Below are 26,281 nucleotides of genomic sequence, written 5' to 3'. Positions count from 1 at the left end.
TAATATGGAGGAGTGGCGGTAGAGAAAGAGGAGATTAGGGTGGTGGGATATATTGAAAGAGGCGTGTGATGGTGATGTGGGTGAGTGAAAGAAAGTGATATGCCTAAATGGTTAGGCATACTTAGGGATTAAGGATTAGGATGGCAAGTGGCGTATCTTGCAAAATTTTGTCAGAGAATGATTTCTACTGCAAAGCTATTAATGCATCATTTAATGTTGGGTGGAAAAAAAAACGATTCTATGTATCTGCCCTCTCTCTCATTTTTTTTTATATTTTATTTGTTTATTAAATTTTATTATTTGTATATTTATTTACTTATTTATTTAATTTGGTATAGGAAAAACCCAGTTTAAGCTCGTGGCTTTGGTGTAGGAAAACAAATAACATCCATAGTCTTCCCTGATGGTGTACCGGACTTTCTTGGAGTGCGAGCACGACCGTTGAACGGGCTGCTTGAACTTTTCTCTAATTGTAATAGGTAAGGATTTGATAAATTTGTATAATAGTAATTTAGCGGACTTCAGAGATATGCCGGACATTATAAACTTTTATTTGGTGTTACCTTTTTTTTTTTTTACTTGAAATATTCATTCGAGAACGAAGCAACGATTATTTATAATTCCAAGATCAATTATCATACATGAAAATGGCAGATTTCGAATACTACAACGATCACTTATTATTTATCTTTAGGCTAATAATAATAATAAGGTACGAAAGTTCGGGTTGTTACATTCTACCCCCCTTAAAAGAAATTTCGTCCCGAAATTTAGGAAGTATTTAGACAAAACGCTCGGGATATTTCTCCTTCATTTTCTTTTCTAGCTCCCATGTTGCTTCTTCCTGTCCGTGGTTTTTCCACAAAACTTTCATTGTGTAATCGACTTGTTCCAAAGCTGCTGCACCTTTCGATCTAGTATTTCTACCGACTTTTCTTCATAACTCAGGTCAGGTTCTAGAACGATTTCTTCATGGCGAATCACATGTTTTGGGTCAACACATACCTTCGAAGTTGGGAGACGTGGAAGACGTTGTGTACGTTTCCAAAGTTGGGAAGGTAATGCCATGCGATATGCTACTAGGCCCACTTCTTCCAGAATTTCATAGGGTCCAATAAATCGTGGTTTCAGCTTACCATTGAGTCCAAATCTGGTTATTACTTTGGAAGGGGATACTTTCAAAAAAAGACATCTCCGATGTTAAATTTCAATTCGGTTCGACGTTCGTCGGCGTAGGATTTTGTTTTTTTTTTTGCGTTTTCTGCAGTGGTCAATGTCTTGCCTCCCATGAGGGTCTCACGCGAGGACATATAGAGTTGATCTAACCGTTTTAACTTTGATAGGAACTGAATTTGAGATTCCAAGAGAAATATTCAAATCGTTCTTGCTTTGTGTAGGCTCCAAGGTAGCCATGAAAATAAAACGATTATAATTATTTCTATTAGGTGAGTATTTGGTCACCACAAACTCTCACCAGTTGCTTGCAACAAAGGTTTTTTATGAAATGCGAAGACTAGGCTCAATTGGACTCATTATGCTCACTTCCAGAAGAAAAAAAAAATACAATTTCAAAGTGAGGGTATGATGAATAAAATGTAAATGTCAACAATAGGTTGCCAATAATATAATCAAAATGAACAGTGAAGTAGAAAAGTTTCGAGTATCCCCGGATGATAATAGGAAGATCTGAGATGATTGGTTACAAATGGATTGGAAAAGAATAGGAAGAACAAACAATTGCAATTTGCTCGACAACACTGTGATAGAAGATCATATCAACGGAATTTTTTAGAGTTTATAAGCAATTCAATGAAAGTAATTAATAAAGAAGGCAACAAGAGGAAACTAGCCAAGGGAGAAGCAATATGCCAGCTTTAAATATGGAGCTGCAGAAAAGCTCAAATCAAGAGACAATAGTCATATTTGAATTTAGAAGATGAGAGTACTCATGTAAAACAAAGAGCTTATCAGTAAGTATGTCTGAAAACACAAAGGGTCAAATTAAAAGGTTTAAGGTCTCACCAGATGGCTGCTCCAATATAGTAAGACTGAAAATGATTGGGCTCAAGTGGATTTGAGAAAGAAGAATAACAAGGAATTACCCTTTTGGGTCAACAACATTGTAATACTATATCACGTTAATGAATTCACAAAGTTTATAACCAAATCACGGAAATTAACTAGTAGGGAAGACAACCAGAGCAAACTAGTTTGGGAAGAGAGCAAATTACTTTAGACTTGGAGTTGCTAAAGAGCTCAAAGCATGATGGAATAATTTTAGTGGAATTAAGAAGAGGTGACTAATCTTTATAAATTAATGAGTGTCAGCAAGCACTTTTGAAAACACTAAAGGTCTAGTAATGATCTTTGAAGAATATATCATTGAAGAGACAATTGCTTAAGAAGTATGATCATTCTGAAGACATAACTAAATCTACTTCTAGCATAGGAGTTTGGTGGCAGGAATTCAAAGAGTCAAATTATTGCTTTTATACAGAACGAGTAAAGAAGGACCGTAGTCACTGGAGGTTATCAGAAAACATGAGGGAGCAAGCTCAAAACTGAAAGTGATTCACAACCTTGACGTAGAAGAGGGAAAATAATAGCACATTACCTTGCAAAGGAAGTCAATTAAGATCTTAATTAAACAAAAGTACTTTGATCAAGGGGGATGCGAGAAAATGAAATTCATGGTAATCCAAGTGAGCGTTGCCGATAAATCTTCCTGGTTAACTACGATGGTGATACTCCGTTGTTTAACTATTTATAGAGGATGGTAAATGAGTTAGGGGAAACTTTGATCACAAGCTACCTTCACCTTACGATCACGTCAGAAGACCACATGTGGAGATTATGACTCCTTGGTACTCTCGGGTCGTCAGAACACTCATCCTCGAAACACGTCGTTTCTGTTTACTTATATTGTAGAGCTAGGTTCTTTCTTATTGAGTCCTTTTCTTTTCGTCGCTCGGGAAAACGAGAAATGTTCATACTATACTTCTAAGTTTGAGTTCATATTATGTTCTAGAAGGAACGCAGAACTAAGTATTCTAAGTTCTTGGAAATTTCGATTTCCCCATTCTAGCAACATGATTCAATGACTACTCAAAAAGAGGTATCATTTCAATAATTGGTACCAAACTCACATACTTTATACTTTCATATTTCAGTACCTTTTTCCGTTCAAGAAAATTATTTCTTTTATTCATACATTCGCAGTCTTTAGCCAAGAAAAGACATACTAACTCTTTCTTTAAGCATGCTACCAAATCAAGAAACATCAACTCTTTCTTTAAACATGGTATTTTCATCTGTTTACTCAAATGAACTGCATGAGTCATTTCTCCATTTCAAACTTTTAAACATCTTGACTTTCTTTTGAAAAAGAACAAGTTACCTTTTTCCTCATTGAGCGCGAGTGGCGGGAGTGCTAAGAGCATTTTCATTGATTAGACAGTCTAGTGGAACAAGGCTAGACCAATGATTTTCAAAGAAGACTCTCGGGTTCAGAGCGAGAAAGAATGCTTTGATACCACTCTGTCACGACCGCATTTTCTATGGATAGAAAGCACGGTTGATCGCGACTAGGGGAGGATTAAAGAAGCGGGGAAGAAAGGGAAAAACACAAATTGACCATAGCTCGAAACAAATGGGAATAGCTTGAAATAAAATCAGAGTTTTGAACAAAATAGACCTGAGTCTTTTAAGATGCACAACGGAAGCAAATGAACGCGGTTCCATGTATGAAGACATGAACCTCCGAGAGTCAAAATCTGACTGAATTAAATGTCTTGTCTCAATAGCACTTCCTCCACCACTTCGCTGCTCAACCTGCACAATTAGAAATATATGCAGGGCTGAGTACAAAAATACTCAGTGAACACATTGCCGAAAATTACACATATACATTTGATAATATTGTCAAGCCATCATCACAGTAACACTCGGGGTGTTGTTGAAAAGACCCGAGCTTACTAAAAATATCACATTGGACTGCAGTCCCTTTTTCCTGTACTTAGCCATATCTGATCACATTGTGCCGTTGAGATGGTGTTCTCACACGGTCACCTTACATACATGTGCCGGGAAGGTGGCCACCTTCCACAGTCACCTTCTCTGCCCAATATGTCAGAGGTATCCTTGTGCCGGGAAGGTGGCCACCTTCCTCGGTCACCTGCTGCCCAACATGTCAGAGGTAGCTTGTGTACACTAGTCCGAGCGGGGACACCACCCTCACTGGGACCCGAATTCGACTTATACCATCATTCATAATTCACTTGGCCTTAGCCAAACAGATAGGCATCATACACAAAATATTTATGGCAGGACAACATCTTTAAAGAATCACGAACATGTATTCGTGTTTTCATAAAATACGATTTGTATATCAGTATAAGAAAGCTCACCTCGACTTCTTAAAACTCCTTAACTTGAATTTTCCTGACTCCACCCTTAACTCACGGAGATAGCCTTTTGAAAACAAATAACGTACTAATAAGACTCGAGAAAATTCACATACTCCTAGGAATGCATGCCCCTACTTTATTTCTTTTATCATTTGTTCACCGTTAGAAAATTTTAGAAACTTGCATATTAATTAAATTGGGAAATTTAATTAATAGCACTTCTTTATTAACTTAATTATTTTTGTGACTTGAGAACGTCGTCTCCCTCTTTCTTTCCATTTCCTTAGCGGCCGCCCGAGGCGTCGCGGGGCGATGCCGGTCGGCCGCTTACGCCCATAATTCCTCCGTTAGCTCCTCGTATTTTTCCATCATAATCTCGAACAAAAATCCCAAAATTTATTTAAGCGCATAATTGAATTATCGCAACTATTTCCCTTTGTTATGAAAAATTATATGTTTTCCGGACTTGGGATAAATTATTCATACTTCAAAATTATTTCGAAATTAATTAAATAACTCCTAAAAATGTATTTAATCCCATGATTAACTTATCGTAATAATTTCCCACCGAGAATTTATATTTATTTCGGCCTAGGAAAAATATTCTAAAATTAATTAAACAATTCCCCACAATTAATTCAATTATCAACCCAATGATTTATTTACAAAACCAAATTCTCCACCTTATCTCTCAAATTAATATTTTATAGCCCCAAAACAATTTAAGTGGAGCCCAACTTAAAAAGATCATTCAATTAATTTATTAAGCCCAACTTAAATAAAGCAAAGCCCCAATCTTTAACTCCCACATCCCCCCTCTCTTCCTCCCTCTTCCTCTCTCTCTAACTCTCTCCTTCTCTCCCTCGTCGAAAAAAATGGGGATTTCTCAGAATCCCGTCGGCTTCTCCAACACTCCACACCAGAGCCATCGGTCGTCTCCCCTCCGACGCTCGTTGCACTCCGGCAACGTAGGCGTCGTACGATTTCCTTCCGCCGCCCTCCGTCGCACGCCGCTGCGGTGTAGTTTTCTCCACCATCGCGTCGACCCTCACGCCGGGAAGACGTCGCTGTCGCCGCTGTCGCCGCCGGGTTCCAGCCGCATCAGTCGCTCCGACGCCGCTGCTCAGATCCGTCGGCTACTGCTCGCTGGGTGTAACGACGATGTCGTCGACGTCTGCTACAACCGTTGTCTGCTGTTGTGCAGCCTCTTCGCCGGAGATTGCCGTCGATGCTCGAACAGTTTCGAAACGACCCCTACCCAGCTCCGATTGGACCCGAAAGGTAAGTCCTTTACCCAATTTTTATGTTAATTCGTATCTTCGATTAATTTTGATCGTTGATTTAATTTCGAGTTCAGCGTCAGAGTGTTCAATTGTGTTAAATGCTTGAGTTATGCGATTAGTTCGGATGATGGTATGCTTATGCATGAATTGATGATTGAAGCTTGAAATTGGGAAGGGATTTTACCTCGATAACTCGATATTGGTTGTGAAATTGTAGAACCGAAAGGAGTAGCCCACTGGATTTTGTAGATTCAGTTTCTGTAATTCAATTGATTTAGCTCTCGTCTTCTTGAATTTGTTTCGATTGAGATGAGAAGAATATCAACCTTGTTCTTTTAAACTACTTGCTGATTTTAGTGGAGCAACTTGTGGGGGTGGAACTTGATTGTGAATGAACTAATATGGAGGAGTGGCGGTAGAGAAAGAGGAGATTAGGGTGGTGGGATATATTGAAAGAGGCTTGTGATGGTGATGTGGGTGAGTGAAAGAAAGTGATATGCCTAAATGGTTAGGCATACTTAGGGATTAAGGATTAGGATGGCAAGTGGCGTATCTTGCAAAATTTTGTCAGAGAATGATTTCTACTGCAAAGCTATTAATGCATCATTTAATGTTGGGTGGAAAAAAAAAACGATTCTATGTATCTGCCCTCTCTCTCATTTTTTTTTATTTTTTTTATATTTTATTTGTTTATTAAATTTTATTATTTGTATATTTATTTACTTATTTATTTAATTTGGTATAGGAAAAACCCAGTTTAAGCTCGTGGCTTTGGTGTAGGAAAACAAATAACATCCATAGTCTTCCCTGATGGTGTACCGGACTTTCTTGGAGTGCGAGCACGACCGTTGAACGGGCTGCTTGAACTTTTCTCTAATTGTAATAGGTAAGGATTTGATAAATTTGTATAATAGTAATTTAGCGGACTTCGGAGATATGCCGGACATTATAAATTTTTATTTGGTGTTACCTTCTTTTTTTTTTACTTGAAATATTCATTCGAGAACGAAGCAACGATTATTTATAATTCCAAGATCAATTATCATACATGAAAATGGCAGATTTCGAATACTACAACGATCACTTATTATTTATCTTTAGGCTAATAATAATAATAAGGTACGAAAGTTCGGGTTGTTACAGAAGTGTAATGGCTGGAATAGTCAGGTTGGTATGTTGGTGGGTTGAATTCATGGCTTTGAACTCTGGGTAGGGTTGGTAGTGTGGGTATCCCATCTGCCAAGAGGGTGTATGAGTGGAGGTTTGACAGGGTTCTGTATGGTATGGGAAAGGTGTGTATTCGTCTGCCCAACTCCATTCTCTACAGTGTGGGTGTTCCTGTTGGTATACCTCTGCCTGACCTTCGAGGTTCCAACTTCTTCTTGAACTCCAAACTACCCCTGTATCCGGTTGAAAGTGCACTTGATCAGCTTGGGAGCGGGGTTGATTTGGAGTGACTGGACGCTGTCTTGACTCGATCATTGACTGGAGGGCTTCCTCTAGCTTGTCGACTAGACTGTCCTTGTATTATGTGGGAGTACTCTTCACCTTTTCTTGCAATGGGGTCACTGCTGTATCATCATACTCTCTCTTTGCATTTAGAAGCTTTTCCAGGACAATCTTGGCCTTACTTGCCTGAGTTTTTAGAAACTTCCTCCACTTGACAAGTTTACCAAGTCTTTGCTCTTTACATCCATTCCATCATAAAACTTTGAGTAGACCTCCACTTCCATCAGATTATGATTCGAGCATGCATCCAGAAGACCTCTGTATTTGTGCCAGTATTTGCTCAGGCTTTCACCACACCCTTGGGTAGCCTCTCTGATTTCCCTTCGGAGTGCATTTGCTTTTGCTGCTGGAAAGAATTGATTCAGGAACTCCACTTTGAAATCTGACCACGTCTTGATGCTGTTGGGTTCCAATCCTCTAAACCAGGCATCTGCTTCGCTCTTGAGAGTGGAATAACTCTTAGCTTGAAATCCTCCTCACTTGACCCCTCTGGTCTCTTCTGCACTCTGCAAATTTTATCGAACTCACTGAGGAATTCAATAGGGTTCTCTGCATCAGTTCCCAAGGAGGTAGGTAAGCTGACAAGCATGTCTGGGTTCACATACACCGCCTCCTGCCCTTGAGTGACATCTATGGCAGATGTCGACTCATTCACTGAGTGTGCATAGAATGAACCTATCTCCAGATCTTCTGCTTGATTGTAAACAATGGTGGTCTTCTCCTTGGCTTCCTCCTTGACTTGGGTTGCTATCGATTCAAGTGGACTCATCGAGGTGATGTCCTTGCTTACTCACAGTTGGCTTCCGAGTCGGTTGGTGGAGTGGGTAGTGGTTTGCCTTGGACAGTGTTTGGCTTCATTCCTTCCTCTTCCTCTATCCGCCTCCTGGACTCGGTGCCTTCGAACTGGGGTAAACAGAAAACAACAAAAAGTTATTTACAAAATTCAAATTAAAATTTTAAAACAAAACCTGAGACGCTCCGCCCATCTATGGGTTCAAATTAAAATTTTTAAACAAAACCTTAACCCACTAATACTATTAACTAGTATAGGGAAGTAAGGATCGATCCCACAGAAATGAGGCGTTTGAGATTTGCATGTTGGACGCGAAAGGGGAATGGCCGCAGCCACGCTTCTAGGGGTGGGTTAAGTTAACTACTAGACCGGGAAGATTAAAGCTATTAAACTAATCAACTCATAAAGCTTAATTAAGTCTACTTGCTCAACTAAGCTGAACTTCCCATAAATGGACAAACAGAATAAACGGGGGGCTCTCAGTCCCCTGCAAAATGTACGATAAAGTAAAAACTTTGTAACGGCTTCATCTTCTAAGATCTAAACTACAACTACGTAAAACATGAAACTAACCCATAATCATGTATAAACTGAAGCAAAAACTACTGGATCTAAACATACTACGGATTTTCAAGCATAAAACATCAGATTTGAACAAATCAAAGCAGAGCAAAACATATCTACCCTAGAATATGTGTAATGAAAAGGAAACTAAAAGTAAATCAGAAACATCACGCATAACACAGAACACGGTGACCTGAAATGAAAATATAACTTCAAATCCACTAAGTCAAAAGCATCAAGCGTCAATAACAACAAAAGTAAACTGAAAACAAACAAGGAAAATAAGAAATTGTTTCATACATCAGCGCATGTTCGCCTTCCTGCGCCAATTTTCAAATCCTGAATAATTCCGCATTTTACTATTCTTGGTAAAAAAGAAAACAATTCACATATCCCATTTCCCCCTTGTTTTCCTTTTTCCAGTTAAAAATAAATCACACTTAATTTTTTCTCTCCTTTATTCAGCCAAAAATTAACTAGAAAACTGCAAGGAATAAAACTCAATTCTTGTCTCATAAAGTCATCAAAGAGAAAAGAAAAGTCATAAGAGTTCGTGAAATAAGGGTCATTCTCCTCACCAATGGAAAAAGGAATAGGGTGATTTAGATCCCTCCTAAGGTTGATCTTAGAATCTAACAAGCAACTTTTTTTCCTCACATACTTGTACTTTTTCTCTCTTGGCTTCTTTGATTCACACTCACCCCACCACTCTCTCTTGGCTTTTGTGTCTCACATTTTCGCCTTTTCTCACATTCTATTGGCTTTTGAAGCATACTCTCACTCTCTAGCTTTTTCTTTTTCTCTCGATTCTCTCCCAAGTGCTTGTTCCATTAGCAACCTCATGTGGCTTTGGTTCGGTGTTCTAGATTTGAAGGGCCTTAAATGGCTCACATTCGTCCTCGGGTTACACTATGCTAGACACGCCATCATTGAAAGTTGGGTGTGCGTCTTCTTCATGTGTGGCTGTGGACTCCTTTTCATCCTCAAGTAGCTCTTCATCATCATCTCTCACCCTCCTAGAGTGAGGCTCTCCATGGAACTTCGGAACTCGTTCCCTTCTAGTGAGATGCCGACATGCATCGTCTAGCCAATCCTCTACATGGTTATAATCATGTTTGCTTCGGTGATCGGAGTATGCGGCTTCACTCCACTTCGTATTGTTTTGTCCCCCTCTACTTCCCATTCGGTCACTAGGTGGTGTGAAATGATTATGTGCAACTCGGTCTCTTAAGAGGACTACATCATCTCGGAACGTCGTAAAGCCCCTTTTCATAGTATTCATTCCTCCCCGTACCTCGTGCAACTCTTTCATGATTGAGGAAAACATCTCTTCGATAGTTTCATCGGACGATGAGGTGACTTGCCTTGTAGGCGAGTTATGCCTATAGTTCTCCATTTCAAGTACCTACAAAACAAATTGCACAAGACTATGGACAAGTCCATTTTTGTTAGTAACACAAACAACACACACACTCGAGAATGGAGAATTTAGTGAGGAGCTCACTGCCCATAATATGTACCCCTTTCCCCAAAACTCACTCCCAATGTCGCTCGGAAGGCTTAGAAATTTTGGTGGCTAGGATACTCTCCCTCACTTGCTCTCAATGATGATAATCCACAAGGGTAGCACAATTTACAAACAAGGTATGCAACTAGACAAGTAATTACTAGTTCTAGAATCCAAAAGATAAGTGAAAGTAAGTGCTAGGCCAATGAGACAAATCAACAAACACTTTGTGTTCACAATTTCACCCAACAACAATAGACCCAACAATTGATGCAATTTTGGTTTACAACTTTGGAAAAATCACATTGACATACCCAATGACACATATAGCAATTTATAGCTAAAGCCCATGGATATATTTTGAAGTATGACTCTTTTTTTTTACAATTTTTTTTTGTTTTTTTTTGTTCAAACTTACAAGAACAAGAACCAATGGCTCTTGATACCAAATAATGTGAATCTTAAGGATTCAAGAAACATATGTTGCCCGGATTTGTTCTTGCAATAATATCCAATAATCCAAACAAGAAATATGACAATAAAAAGATGGAAAAGAAGAAGAAGATGATAAGTGTTATGAATTTAGATTCAAGCTCAAGAAAGAAAACCCAATGGCTACTTTCACAAACAAAAACCTAATGGCTCCACCAACTAGCAATACAAGAACTAGCAAGCATACCTTAACAAATAATCTAAGCCCGACAATAGTTTAAATGCAACCACAAAGGATTTTGGATAAATCTTTAATGATGAAGATGGGTGCTCACAATGGAGTCTTTGTTCTTCAATAATGTTCAAAGTCTCCCTAGAAAAACCCTAAATTGTCTACTTATACTAGAAGTGAAAAGGAGCAAAGTAAAACAAATCTTGGTTAAAATGTCACATCTCGGACAAAATGCCCGACCGAGCATTTCCCTAGGCTCATTTCGCCCGACCGTGTGAAGTTTCTGGACAAAAATTGATCTTTCGAGAAAACGCCCGATCGGGCGTTGTGCATGAAGAATAACGCCCGCCCGCGCGTTTCGTTCTACATTGCGCGGCTTTCATAAAATGATCATAACTTCCTCATCCGGGTTCCGATTGAGGCATGCAAGATACCCACGCGAAGCTCTTTCGACGATGAAGACAATGATGGTCTAAGGAGTGGATTTGGATTTTATCTTCATAGTGAAATTCTAGTTTGAATCAGATCTCTGAATCCGGCTTGGCTCCTTGCCACGTCTCCACCTTATTCTCGGACCCCAATCAACCCATGGCCCGCGATGTCTTGGTGATTTATGATGTTGAATATCTAGATTCACATCATCCTCTCCTTCTTTGTGAAAGGATTTGTCCTTAAATCCGGTTCTTTGATTTTTCTTTAGGACTCCCGGATTCACATCAATAAAGCTTAGGGTCAATCCAATTGTCTACAGTCTCAGATTCCTTTCCCTCCCCCCTTCTTCCTGATCATGCTTGTCTGTTTGTCAAGATAGCTTCTATCTTGCAACTGTTGGATTCACTCAGGCACTCAATCCTCACGAGAATTGTTAGGACCATTCACTCATCCATTTTTCCATACCATTGATGCTAGAGTTCTATTGACAGAAGCTAACTCCTTAAGGTCTTAATTTAGGTTGTAACGGGGCAGGGTTTGTAGTTTATAAAGGCCAAGTCAAAAATCCTTTATTGATGAGATTTCTCAAAAGAACATGGATATGTGGCAGGTTAATAATTATTATCTACTAATATTATTAATTATGAATTATATTACATTATTGTTCATAATTCTATTTGATATTTATAATACAAATATTATTTTGTAGATTCAAGAAGAGCAAGATATGACCAATGCTATTGCTCTCTCTCGCTCTCAATCCCAAGGCGGACGTGGATATGGTGGTGACGATGCTTATGTTGGTATTGGTAGTGGTGCTCCTAGTCCCGGTGTCTATTCTCAACAAATTCCAACACCAGTGAATCTTGATGACGACGATGATGATGATGACGAGCAGGAGGAGGAGGACGAGGCGGAAGAGGAACAACAACAAGAAATGCCACCCCCACCACCACCAAGGACAAGGAGTCGTCGTGGTCGTGGACACCCTCCTCAACCTCCTAAACCAATTGAAAGGTCTTTAACCTCAAACATCATGGTGACACATTTCAAGAAGGTACGAGATAGTACCGATCCAGACATTTATAATGTGTATTGCAACTATTGTGAAAACTTATACACATTACGAAAGGGTGGAGGATATGGTACATTTACCCGTCACATGGAGAAAGTGCATCCGATCGAGTTTGATATCTCTCCAACCCAAACTCAACCCAACTTTCAACATGGAGTCGGGACCGGGAGTGGGACGGGTGCAAGCACTAACACTGCTAGTATAGATGAACTCATCAGTGCATGTTCTCCTGTAATTGATGGCAAATATTTTCATGTGCGGTGTATTGTTCATATTTTGAATTTTTGTGTTCAAGATGCAATCGATTTGTGGCAAAAGTATGTTGATCCTATTAGAATTGCTGTTAAGTTGATTCATAACAAAGCTCCTATTGGTAGAGCTTGGAAGAAATATTGTCATAGCAAGCAGTGCAGGTACACCAATTTTCGTTTGGATGTTTCAACTCGTTGGAACTCGACGTACGATATGTTGGAGTCGACCTTGAACCACATTGAATATTTATGTGATTTTTTTTAGAACTTGCCCGCATGTTCCTTCTGATTTGCTTTTGATACCCTCTTGCTGGGACCACAACATGGATTTGTTTCGATTATTCCAAGCTTTCAAAAATGTCACTGTTGAGTTATCCGGTGTTTATTATCCTACTTCTGTGCGCGTTTTGGAGCATTGCATGTATGTGCAATTGGCTTTAAGACATGTGTGAAAAATACTCAATTCATAGAGTTGAAGGCTATTTTGTTTTATATGGTTGAAATATTTTGAGCGTATTCCAAATGTGTTTTTTATTGCAAAATGCTTGGATCCAAAGTGGAAGTTGCATGGTGTTCATAAAATTTTAGACATGTACTATGCTGTTTGCACGATTTGGATTGTTCTCAACTTCGCGAAATGGGCTTGACAAGAGGAGAAGCCTTCGAACTAAGTCTTCCAAGTGTTGATGAAATCAAACTAAGGTTAGATAGTGCACTTCGTGCTCTCTACGCGGAATATGAAATGCGGTATAACACCACTCACCAGGTACGTGCTCCTCGTAGTACTTCTACATTTGATTTTGGTGGCGGGAACCATAGCAAAGTCATGATTGATCCAGACGTAGTATCACAATTGCAAGATCTATACGGTGCTACAACCAATAAGACTAGAGCTACTAGTGAGTTAGATATATATTTGGAATCGCGCTCTATTTTTCAAGATGCAGGTCCTCCTACTCAACAAATTGACATCATTGATTGGTGGGTAACACATGACAAAGAGTTTCCGATACTCTCGATAATGACTAAGGAGATTTTCGCCGTTCCGGCTTCCACCGTCGCCGTTGAGCAAGCTTTTAGTGTCGGCGGTTGTGTCCTAGACGACAAAAGGAACAGTCTCTCCGCCAAAAACATGGAAGCCACTATGTTACTTGATGATTGGGAAAAGGCGGACATGAGAGCACAAGAGCCAGATTTCGACTTCCGTGTAGAGAGTGATGGTGAAGACTTTTCCACCGATGACGAGGTCGGAAGCGAGGACGCTCAACAATATCAATGACGGGGGGAGGGGGGTGAATGACGAGCACGGCCGACCAAAAAGGTAAGCAATGTAAGAGAACTACGTGGGCTTTGATTCCTCAATAAAATTATGGATACGTAGGCAACTCAACTTACATTTGAAAAGTTTAACTTTGAAAGTTTAAGTTGAGCTCAAGTCCTTTTCAATTTTTTCCTTTTTCCCCTCATTTCATGTTTTTATTTATGTTCCGACGACACTTGTAAATTATATCACATTGTTTAATACTTGTATATGTATTATAAATTGTAATGTATCGTTGTCCGTTACAACTCAAATTCAATAAAATTGATATGATTTTCACCTTATTCGTCTTATTTCAATTTAAATTATCCATTGTCTTGTTACAATTTATTGTATAATTCCAAAATTTCAAATTACATAAAGGAGAAAAAAAAACCAAAAAACCGCCAAAACCGCCGGAACCGTGAGGACCGTCTGAAAACCTGTGGTTCGGAACCGGAACCGCCGGTTTTTTAATCGGAACTGGAACCGTAAAATAGCCTCACACTTCGGTTTCGGTTCCGCGTTTCTCAAAACTGGAACCGGCGGTTCCGAACCAGAACCGCCGATTTACAAACCGTGGGCACCTCTATCTGTGACATCTCGTTCTCAAGAAGTACGGAAGTAGACTCTTTTTCAGTTTGGGACTCTTCTTCTGCTGGTTCCACTCCAACATCTTCGATTTCTTCTTCTTCCCCCAGCGATGGCTTTGACTTGTCATCCGCACTAGATGTTTCCTTTTCCTCGGTTTCGCTTGCATCCTCTGCTTCTTCCCTACTCTCATTCACCTCAGACCTTGCTCTGTTCTCTTGTATTCCTTTGATCATCTTAGTGAGTAGAGCTACCTGCCTGATCAATTCACCCATGTCAGATTGATGTTCATCACAAGCACGTTGCATTTCTATCACCAGCTCATCATCTTTTTCCAAGCAATGTAGCACATTCTGCTGGGGTACAGTCAATCCCTCAATTTCCCCTGCTGCAGAGTCTGCATAACGATTCTCGTTTAAAGGGGGTTCAGAACTCTGCTGGGATTGAGGTTGATACTGGTGTTGATCAGGACAAGTTTGGTCTTGGTGACAACAAGTATCTTGAGTTTGCCAACCCTCGTTCGACCATGTAGGGAAGTAGTCCCCTGCCTCGGAAGGGTAGGTATGAATAATGGCTGGAGTAGTCAGGTTGGTATGTTGGTGGGTTGAAACTGATCTGGATAGCTAATTGTATGCCCTTCTACCTGTGAGAACAGGTTAGTGGATCCAGTTGAAACTCAAGTTGATCAACTGGATCCACTTATACTATTAACTAGTATAGGGAAGTAAGGATCGATCCCACAGAGATGAGGCGTTTGTGATTTGCATGCTGGACACGAAAGGGGAATGGCTGCGGCCACGCTTTTAGGGGTGGGTTATGTTAACTACTAGACTGGGAAGATTAAAGCTATTAAACTAATCAACTCATAAAGCTTAATTAGTCTACTTGCTCAACTTAGCTGAACTTTCCATAAACGGACATATAGAATAAACGGGGGGCTATCAGTCCCCTTCAAAATGTACGATAAAGTAAAAACTTTGTAACGACTTCATCTTCTTCGCAAAATCAACCTGGAAAACAGAGCAGAAATATAGATCTGAAAGATCAAAGAAGATTAAACTTCAAATAAGCTCATAAACTAAATCTACTTCTAAGATCTAAACTACAACGGCGTAAAACATGAAACTAACCCATAGTCATGCATGAACTGAAACAGAAACTACTGGATCTAAACATACTACGGATTCTCAAGCATAAAACATCAGATCTAAACAAATCAAAGCAGAGCAAAACATATCTAACCTCGAACATGCGAAATGAAAAGGAAACTGAAAGCAAATAAGAAACATCACGCATAAAACAGAACACGATAACCTGAAATGAAAACATAACTTCGAATCCACTAAGTCAAAAGCATCAAGCGTCAATAACAACAAAAGTAAACTGAAAACAAACAAGGAAAATAGGAAATTGTTTCATCACCCATTCTCAGAGTGGAATACAGAACCGAAGGCTGAAATGTGAAGAAAACAACCACCAAAAGTGCCAACTAACTAAACTAAACTAGAAAGGAACCAAGTGTGTGTTTGTAAAAACAGGAGAACGAAGTGTTGGAGCTCCCAATTTCAGCTCTAGAAGAGAGCCGAAAACTAATGAGTGGCAACGATTGAAGCCCCCCCACTCCTTCCTCCTTCTCCATTTCCATTTATAGGAAGGCGTGAGGTCTTAATCTTTAGGTCATCTGTCTTTTGAAAGGTCATCTTTACCCTTTGCCCTCGAGGATTTTTTCTTGTGCGATGCATTAGTCTTTCATTTGGTGCTCCGCTGCTTGTCATTTGCTTCACTTGATCCGTTTGTGCAGCGATTTGACTCCTTCTCCTATCCACTTGTCTGATAAAATAATTTTGAGAGACTTTCTTACAACGCCTATTTGTAAAAATCAAATATACCGCACGATGACATAAGAGGCATTAATATTTTATACTCTCTCCGTCTCACTCTAAGTGACACATTTTTCTTTTTGGGACGTGTCACTCTAAATGACACAATTTTAAATATAGAAGCATCACTCTCTATTTTTTCCCTTCTCTTACTTTATTATTTCCAATTTACTCACAAAATAACACTATATAAAATCATGTGCCGAACTAGAAATGCTTCACTTAGAAGAGGACGAAGGGAATATATTTTTATTAAAATAATTATTTAAATATTACTCCTTTCGTCCTAACTAAGTTGAGTCAAACTTTTGGGCACGAAAATAAATAATTGTGTTGAAAAGTAGGAGAGAGGAATAAAGTAGGAAAGATAAAGAAAGAGTAAAGTATATGATTGAATAAAGTAAGAGTTATTGAAAGTTTTGTTTTTTGTCAAAAAATGAAATGACTCAACTTAGTTGGGACGGAGGAGTACTATATTTTGATCTTATCCTGTTCGACTTCATGATTATTACTCCCTCTGAAAATTTGTCACTTATTTCCATTTTCGTTCGTCCCTAAAAATTTGTCACCTTTTACTTTTACCATTATTGATAGTAGACCACATATTCTACTAACTCATCATCACTCACATTTTATTATAAAACTAATATATAAAAGTAGAACCCACATCATCACTTTAAACCCGTGCCGGGTGAAATGGTGACAAATTAGTAGTTTGTGGATCGGGTATTGAGTGCTAAGCCTACAAGCTATGGATGTTTTAGCTTTAAATTCGACTAAAAGTTTATTTTAAACTTAGATGTTATATGGGCTGGGTCAGGCGTCGGAAAAATCCGACCCGTAGAGCCCGTATCTTTTTCTCTACATTCATTTCTTGAATGCTAAGACAACTTTTTCTGCTCTCACTCACACTGCATTTTCCAAATCCCTAATTTCGCCTTCCAATCATGGGTCAGGGTACTCCCGGAGGTCTCAATCGCCAGCTCCCCGGCGACCGAAAGAACGACGGCGACAAGAAGGACAAAAAATTCGAGCCGGCGGCGCCACCGGCTCGCGTCGGGCGAAAGCAGCGCAAGCAGAAGGGCCCGGAGGCGGCTGCACGGATCCCTGTGGTGACGCCTCTCACCAAGTGCAAGCTGCGCCTCCTCAAGCTCGACCGAATCAAGGACTATCTGCTGATGGAGGAGGAATTCGTAGCCAATCAGGAGCGCCTGAAGCCACAGGAGGAGAAGACGGAGGAGGATCGCTCCAAGGTCGACGATCTGCGCGGCACGCCGATGAGCGTCGGGAATTTGGAGGAGCTGATTGATGAGAACCACGCCATTGTTTCGTCGTCTGTTGGACCGGAGTATTACGTCGGGATATTGTCGTTCGTCGATAAGGATCAGCTGGAGCCGGGATGCGCCATTCTTATGCACAATAAGGTATATATGAATATGATTGCTTTTGTAATTTGAGTTTTGCAGTTTGTTAGGGTTTTGAATAGTGTGTGTGTGTTTGTTTCAGTGTTTTCCCTATATAATTGGAGAAGATAATGCATCTAATACATTGCGATTGATTGTTTCTTTATAATTGCATCTGAAAGTGGAGTTGTAGTTTGCTATGGATAGTAGATTGGAATGCTACTTTTTTTCATTGCTAATTGAATAATTATCTATGTACAATGTCAGCTGGAATGATTTCTTTAGATGTTTCTTCGATGCATGTTGTGTTAAAGAGCACACCGATTTGAGAAACGTTAGCTTGTGAATGTAGAGTAAGTAGGCTTTCTAGATTCGGTCAGGGGATGATGTTTTGTTTTGGTTGTTAGATACATTCCATTTGTCCGTGTCTAACTAACCCGAAAAAGACAGTTACAGGTTCTTAAATTAGAAAATCTCGTTTGTTGCAGGTTCTCTCTGTCGTTGGACTGCTTCAAGATGATGTTGATCCAATGGTATCTGTGATGAAGGTTGAGAAGGCTCCTTTGGAGTCATATGCTGATATTGGTGGACTGGATGCCCAGATCCAGGAGATCAAAGAGGCAGTTGAGCTTCCATTAACTCACCCTGAGTTATATGAAGATATTGGTATTAAACCTCCCAAGGGTGTTATACTCTACGGAGAGCCTGGAACTGGAAAAACATTACTCGCAAAGGTGTGCCCTTTTGTTTTTGGTTCGTTGTATCTAAAATGTCAAGGTCATTGTATCTAAAATTATAGCATAGTTTTTTCAACATGTCTTGTTTATTTGTCAGTACATGTTATATTTTGTTTGCCAGAATTTCTGAGAGAAACAAAAGAAGTGAGAAAAATGAGTACTGTGAAGCTACTAAAGGAAAGATTAGCTTTAATAGTGATAGTGAGTGGACCTTGCATCTGGCTAATGCTCGCTCCATCTGGCTAAGCTTAGCTTATTAGTTTAAGCATGAATATGACCCTCTTTCATTTGGTTGCTCAAAGGGCTCAATCTACTGAGCTGAAAGATACAAAGCACCATTGGTATTGGAAGCTATCTGGAAGTAGTATTTACATTTCTGATGAGTAATGGACATCTCGGGAGGATTTGTATCTTCATAGTACAAGTTCGTTAACACTTACTTTGGCCTGAATTTATGTACCTCTATTTATCATTAAACCTTCAGGCTGTGGCAAATTCTACTTCAGCAACTTTCTTGCGTGTTGTTGGAAGTGAATTAATTCAAAAGTACCTAGGAGATGGCCCTAAGTTGGTGAGAGAACTATTTAGAGTTGCTGATGACCTATCTCCCTCAATTGTCTTCATTGATGAAATTGATGCTGTCGGTACAAAAAGGTAATTTTTATATTTACTCCCTTAAAATAGGTAAAGCTGGTACTAATTGGAGAACTCTGGTCACAGGTATGATGCCCACTCAGGTGGTGAGCGTGAAATTCAGAGGACTATGTTGGAATTGCTGAACCAATTAGATGGTTTTGATTCAAGAGGAGATGTGAAAGTGATTCTTGCAACGAATAAAATTGAAAGTCTTGACCCTGCCTTGCTTAGGCCAGGTAGAATAGATAGGAAGATTGAATTTCCCCTACCAGATATCAAGACAAGAAGACGGATTTTCCAGGTAATGATGGGATGCTTTGTTGTTTAAACTAATTTTTTTTTGAGTTCACATAATATAACTTTCCTTATAGATTCACACAACAAGGATGACATTAGCTGATGATGTGAACCTGGAAGAGTTTGTTATGACAAAAGATGAGTTTTCCGGAGCTGATATCAAGGCCATATGCACCGAAGCCGGTTTGCTTGCCTTGAGAGAGCGTCGCATGAAGGTAATTTATATAGCGAATGGACTCATAAATTGCACAATGAGCTCTTAATTTTAGTAATAGATGTTTTCTCGGGGTCAACGTTTACCTTTAGTGAGTCTGTAAATGAAAGCTACTGATACATGGGGTCTGGTGTGTTTTGACATGTATTTATTAACGCGTGTATACGATTCTCAGGTGATGCATGCGGATTTCAAGAAGGCGAAGGACAAGGTCATGTTCAAGAAGAAAGAGGGTGTTCCCGAGGGGCTATATATGTGAAGAGATGAATATGTTGAGGTGGGGAGTAGATGTGTATCGCTTGTTGAGTTTGCAACTTTATTATCGACTGTTGCTCTTTATAGTTATTTTTTGGAAACTGGATATGTTTACAATCAATTGCAAAGAATTTCATTTGTTTTCCATTATTTAACAAAGAGCTGATTTACTTACACGAAAAATAACTGCATTGTCTTTAGAGCATCCCCAACGCTGCGGGCAGGACCGCACTTGGGTCTTGGCCCGTGGCCCCCGGCGTTAAACGGTGCCGATTTGTGGCCTGGGACGGTCCCGGTGATGCAGTCGCGTCCCGTGGCCGCGCCCGGGGTCAGGGTTAAACGTCTCGGGATGGGACGGGACGCGATGCGGTTCGGCCCAGCGTTAAATGTGGTTCGAGACCGGGGCGCAATTCAAATATATTTTTTAATTATTAAATTCAAAAATTTATCCATAAATACCATTCCATCCATTTTCTTATCGATTCAACTTCATTTCTCTTCTCACACTATAAAATTCGAAAAAATGCCTCCTCGCCGTGTAGGTCAAAGAGCAATCAAAACTCAAATGACCCGCGGCGATGCCGGCAATTCAAGAAGAAATCAACAACGAGGTGGAACGCTATCAAGCTGCCGTTCAAGCGTGGAACGAACAACACGTCTGGGTACCACGTACTCGAATGTATATCCACCAAGACCGAGAACAAGCTGGTTTGCGGCTTTTCACAGATTATTTCTCTAGAGATCCTCGATGGAGTGATCAGATGTTCCGTCGTCGGTTCTGGATGTGGAGGGTTCATGCGCATCGTCAACGCAGTTGTAGCTCGTGACTCGTATTTCCTGCAAACCACCGATGCTGTTGGGCAGCAAAGTATATCGACTTTGCAGAAATGCACATCCGCCATACGCCAACTCGCTTACGGAACGACTGCAGATATGTTTTATGAGTACCTCTATGTGAGCGAGCAAACTGGACGCGATTGCCTAGCTAGATTCTGCCGGGCAGTGGTCGAAGCATTCAAGGATACATACTTGAGAAAGCCAACGACCGATGACGTTCGCAAGTTGGTGAACATGCACGAGCGGACCCGCGGCTTCCCGGGGATGCTGGGCAGCATCGACTGTATGCATTGGCAGTGGAAGAATTGTCTAACGGCTTGGAGAGGACAATACAGTAGCGGGCACAAGGGCACACACCCAACGGTTGTGGATCTAGCATGCCTACTTTGGTATCGCTGGGTCGAACAACGACCTCAATGTGTTGAACGAGTCTCCATTGTTCAACGACTTGTGTGCCGGGCGAGCGCCGAACGTAGAGTTCACGGCCAACTGTCGTTGGTACAATATGTGGTACTATCTGGCAGACGGGATCTACCCTCAATGGCCTGTGTTTGTGAAGACTGTCACATGTCCGACAATGGATAAGAGTATTGTTTTCCCAAAAGCAAGAGGCGGCTCGGAAAGATGTGGAGCGTGCATTCGGAGTCCTCCAATCACGGTGGGCTATGATAAAGAGAGCGGCCCGTGGTTGGCACCGTCCACTAATCAACGACATCATGTATGCTTGTATTATAATTCATAACATGATCGTTGAGGACGAGGGAGAAAATGTCACTTTGTGGAGCGATGATCCGCTCTCCAACACCGCCAGTAACTGCACTGTCACCGACCTACCCGTCTAGGGTGTTCCTCCCGACATTCGCAATGTCATGACCCGTTCAGCTGCGCAGCGCCAAGAAGAACTACATACTCGCCTCCAAGCGGATCTAATTGAAGAAATTTGGACACGCCCCAACGTTTTCCAGCATTGATGTTATGTTTTAATGTTTTTTTTTGTATTTTTAAATTTCTATGTTGTAATTTTCAATTTCCGAATGAAGAACAACTTTTCCGTATTTGAATATGTTCGACATTTTTAATTTCACGCGTAAAATAGGTTGTAAATTGTTAATAGTGCAATTTAATAGTTGTGGCCCGGGATGAGGCCTGCATGGTGAGAGGAGTTGCGGCGTGAGACTCAAATTTAGGGAATGATGACGTGGAGGGGACTTGGGGCTTGGATTTGGGATGAGTTTGGAGATGCTCTTAGTTACATTCTTGCTCTACCTGCTATATCTGCTTAATTGTCAAATAAATCATGAAATTTGGTTAAATTTTAGTGGGTCTCATTTTTTTCAAAATTGAATAATAAATCATTAAGTTTGAAAGTTGGAATAATAAATCAATAGTTTTAGTCGGTTCCAAGACTAAGCCTGTGAGGTTTAACCCTGGGTTTCGTAGGAGGCACGAAGCCGATAATATCACAGAAGTGTATATGTGTTTTGGGTTCGCGTTCTCACAAAACCGACACCGCATAGAAACAAAGACACGAGATGAGGCCGTGGAGGGGTCAAGAAGAGCGGTGGCTGCGCAAGGTGGCGATGATAGCAAGGCAAGCATCACAAGGAAAAAGGGTCATCCCCTCATCATTTTTTATTCATTTTTTATATTTGGGATCATATACAGGTCAAAAGTATGATCGGATCCAGGTCGGAAGGAGCGCTTTCCGAGCGCTTAGGGCATCCACAATTGGACGCCCGATGTCACGCCCGATGTGTGCCATCGTCCGCCCCATTGTGGGAGCCTGCCATCGTCCGCGCCCTACGCCCACGCCCGATGCATCATCCGCGGTTGAAGCGCGGACGATGGGCGCGGACGATAGGCCATCGTCCGCGCCATTGGGCGCCCTATTGCGGGATCGGCAGACTATGGTCATGGACGATGCCACGCGTTTTTGATTTTTTTTGCTATTTAAACCTCGTGTCTTATTCACTTATTCATACGAACATCTCACCTCTCTCGTTTCGCTCCTCTCTCACATTTCTACCTATCTCACATACCAAAATGAACCACGACGATGGCACCACTAGTTCTAGCTCCTCGGAGTCGGGTAGTTCGCACTCGGAGACCTCGGCAGCCTTAGATGCAGCCGTTGAAGAGGCCATTGCGGAATGCTTACTCGAACTGTAGCGCGAGGAGCAGGAGGCGGCGGCGGAGCAGATCCGTAGGCCAATTCGACGTCGGACGTCTGTCCGACGCGACCACGCGGAAGCTCACCAACGTCTGGTTGAAGACTATTTTGCCGATCAACCATGGTGGGGACCGACTGTTTTCCGCCGGCGGTTTAGAATGTCGGGTACCGTTGCAAAGTGCACGGCTGCACTCCGTCAGTTGGCATACGGGACCACGGCGGACATTTTCGACGAGTACCTCCACGTCGGGGAGACAACAAGCCGGGAGTGCTTGAAGAGATTTTGTAGGGGAGTTGTGGAGGCCTACGGCGACACATATTTGCGCAAGCCGACTGCCGCTGATTGCCTGGGTCTGATGAAGATGCACGAGACGGCGCACGGCTTTCCTGGGATGCTAGGGAGCATCGACTGTATGCACTGGGAGTGGAAGAATTGTCCGACGGCGTGGAGAGGCCAATTCACTAGTGGATACAAGGGCAGCCACCCGACTTTGATCCTCGAAGCCGTCGCTGACCATCGGCTCTGGATCTGACATGCGTACTTCGGTGTAGCCGGGTCGAACAACGACATCAACGTCCTCAACTCCTCCACCCTCTTCGCCGAGCAATGCAACGGCAATGGCCCGATACCACATGGGGTACTACTTGGCTGATGGCATATACCCACGGTGGCCTGTTTTTCTGAAGACGATCAACTGCCCAATGGGTGAGAAGAGGGTTTTATTTGCGCAAAAGCAGAAGTCGGCGCGGAAGGATGTCGAGCGGGCATTTGGACCGATTACGGTGGGTCGTTGTGAGAGGGCCGGCTCGTCTTTGGTTCAAGGAAATCATCGCCGACGTCATGTATGCGTGCATTATCATGCACAACATGATAGTCGAGCATGAAGGTGAGAGCATCACCGAGTGGAACGATGATGATGGTACATCTAGCTCGTCCAGCACGGCGACCGAGCCCCATGCTAGAGGATTGCCGTCGGGCTTCAACGAGGTTCTAGCTAGACAAGCCTCAATGCTCAACCAACAAGACCATGCGCAACTCATGAACGACATGATTGAAGAAGTGTGGGCCCGTAACCGCCGTCGTTGAGTTTGCGTATTTTTTTAATTCGTATTGTAATGTATTAATTTTTATATATGAAATGAAGTTTTTTCCCAATTTTTTGTTATTTAAATATTCAAATAAAATAAAATGCATAGGGCGCGCCATAGGGTGCCCCATTGCAGGTGGAGGATAGGAGGATAAAACTGCTGACGTGGCGCGCCTTAGGGCGCCCCATTGTGGATGCACTTACTGGAGATTTTTTGAAAACTTGCTAATAAAAAAGAACATTCCAATTATACACAAGCCTTGTTTTATTTCTATCTCTACACAACTTTAGATTTTTCGTGAATTTTTAACTGGTTATGATTTATATAGATTTAGATTATACTTCTATATTAAATCCTCTGAGTATAATTTTCTGATTTAAGTTAGTTGTAGCTAGATTATTAGGAGTACTTTACAAATTTTCTAATATTAATTTATTTTTTGTAACTAATTAGTTAGTATATTTTTATTTGGAAGCATATTGTGGAATTTGATGAATATAAATAAGTATAATTATATCAAGCAATTGAATTATATTAAATTCTAGTGTGAAATAGAAAAAATGGTTTAGACTTTGGAGACTTAGTGCTTATTAAACTAGAGGATTATTGTCCAAGTAAAACCTATGCATAAGTTATTTGTTAAAATTAATGGTTCAATGATATCCAATTTGCATCAAGAACTTGTAAATTATAGATTAAGATTAAGGAAATGCTTATCTTGCTATATACTACTAGTACTTATGTTTTGTCTAGATGGTGAATAAGTGAGTGAATATACACCACAACTATACACCTAAATTAACTCATAATTATGCAAATTAATGTGTATATACAAAAAAATTAGTATGATTCCGATACTTGGTCAACCGCTTCTACCACAAAAAGAGGTTGTCAACCCATTTCCAAGGAGGTCCTCCATGTTGTAACCAAAAATATTACTACTATTTTTAACTTTTCCATTATAAATACATCTCCCTCTCCAAAATTTCTAACAAACTTATAATTTGATATTGAATAGACAATAAACAAAGAACACAACAAAAATGGCAACCATGGCATTCACTAACTCTCTCACAAGGCTCCAATCCGCCAAGAAATTGGACATCATCTTTCGCAGGACTAACACTTCTGTTTTTGCTCCTCAGGTGAAGTTATAATCATACCTCCATTAAAATCAACCAATATAATTAATTGTGTAAATTTAAATTAATGATTGTAGAATTAATTTTGGAAACGAATAAATATTTGTTGTTTTACTAGGCAAGAAGATGTTACGGTGCTAAGTCTAAATTTGATGAAGCGGCCAATCAAGGTTGCGACGCTGCAAAGAAGGGCGTCGATGCGGCTAAGAAGGGTGCAGATGACATCAAGAAAGAGGCGTTTGCGGCTGCAGATCAGGTATGTATATGCTACATACTTTATATGAGCATCATTCTGATTTGATGCACGTTTAACATTGTTTGTTCTGTTTTATATATAAAATTGTTATTAACATTTTTAACTGTACAAAATATATAAAAAACAAAGATGGATTTATTTGTTGGTAGAATGGATCTGAGGCCAATGGTCTCGGTTTAAAAAAAAAGACTAATATGATTAGATAACGAACAGGCGGGTCAAAAGGCGAGCAATGTCGCAGGAAAGATTTCAGGGACTGCCCAAGATGCGGCGAGCAAAGTGAAGGACGTGGCACAGGAGGCTGCCGGAAAAGTTCAACAGACAGCGGAGAGCGCGTGGGGCACCGTCAAAGACACCACTCAGAAGGTGAAGGACACGGTGGTGGGAAAGGCCGATGCCTCGGCCGAGTCTGCTAAGGCCGCCGTCAAGGAAGGGGCAGCCAAAGTCGAGCGCACCATCAGCTCTAAGAAATGAATCAATTAACTAAACTCTACTATGACTATTGTTATTTTTAATATGATCTATATTAATTGCCATGTTCAGTTTAAAGATTAATATATTATAGGGAATAATCTCGGCCTTGAGATAGGTCTATTGTCTTGTTGGGATAAAAATGTTAGTAGGTAGATAATTCTTGGTGTCTCAATATGTTTGTAAATAGTGAGTATTAGTATATAAAAATATTCAGTGTGTTAGTATTTATGGCATATGCTTTTATAAAACGTATGTCTCAAACTACAACCATAGATGATTAAACGAAAAAGGCAAAGTTGACCGAAACTAGGGTTAGGGTTAAAAATTCCGATTCGGCAAAATTGATATAGCAAAGACATATTATTCAAACAAGGATAAAAACAATAAGACTGTAGTTATTGTTGATAGTGTGATAGCCTATAAGACAGACAATTCATATTGTTGAGAATGTATCAAAGATCCTTATTTTTTATGATCTCATAAGATGATTTTTGAAATTTCTTGAATTAATTCCTA

General features: G+C 40.5%; 2 protein-coding genes across 2 annotated transcripts; both read left to right on the top strand.

Annotated features, from left to right (window-relative positions):
- The first annotated feature begins 17,137 nt into the window (after positions 1-17,137).
- On the top strand, positions 17,138-19,947 carry LOC121744860 (26S proteasome regulatory subunit 4 homolog A-like). Its single transcript, XM_042138535.1, has 6 exons — positions 17,138-17,679; positions 18,147-18,392; positions 18,880-19,049; positions 19,116-19,332; positions 19,403-19,543; positions 19,718-19,947. Exons 1-6 carry the CDS (start codon positions 17,203-17,205, stop codon positions 19,799-19,801), a joined length of 1,335 nt encoding a protein of 444 aa, XP_041994469.1. The 5' UTR covers positions 17,138-17,202; the 3' UTR covers positions 19,802-19,947.
- A 4,956-nt stretch (positions 19,948-24,903) lies between these two features.
- On the top strand, positions 24,904-25,934 carry LOC121744364 (uncharacterized protein At4g13230-like). The gene is made up of 3 exons (XM_042137884.1): positions 24,904-25,038; positions 25,154-25,291; positions 25,505-25,934. Exons 1-3 carry the CDS (start codon positions 24,937-24,939, stop codon positions 25,763-25,765), a joined length of 501 nt encoding a protein of 166 aa, XP_041993818.1. The 5' UTR covers positions 24,904-24,936; the 3' UTR covers positions 25,766-25,934.
- The last annotated feature ends 347 nt before the right edge of the window (positions 25,935-26,281 follow it).

The sequence above is a fragment of the Salvia splendens genome, chromosome 8, assembly GCF_004379255.2.
Source record: "Salvia splendens isolate huo1 chromosome 8, SspV2, whole genome shotgun sequence".
NCBI classification, from domain to species: domain Eukaryota; kingdom Viridiplantae; phylum Streptophyta; class Magnoliopsida; order Lamiales; family Lamiaceae; genus Salvia; species Salvia splendens.
Note: the sequence above shows the minus strand (reverse complement) of the source record. Positions and strands in the feature narration are given on the sequence as shown.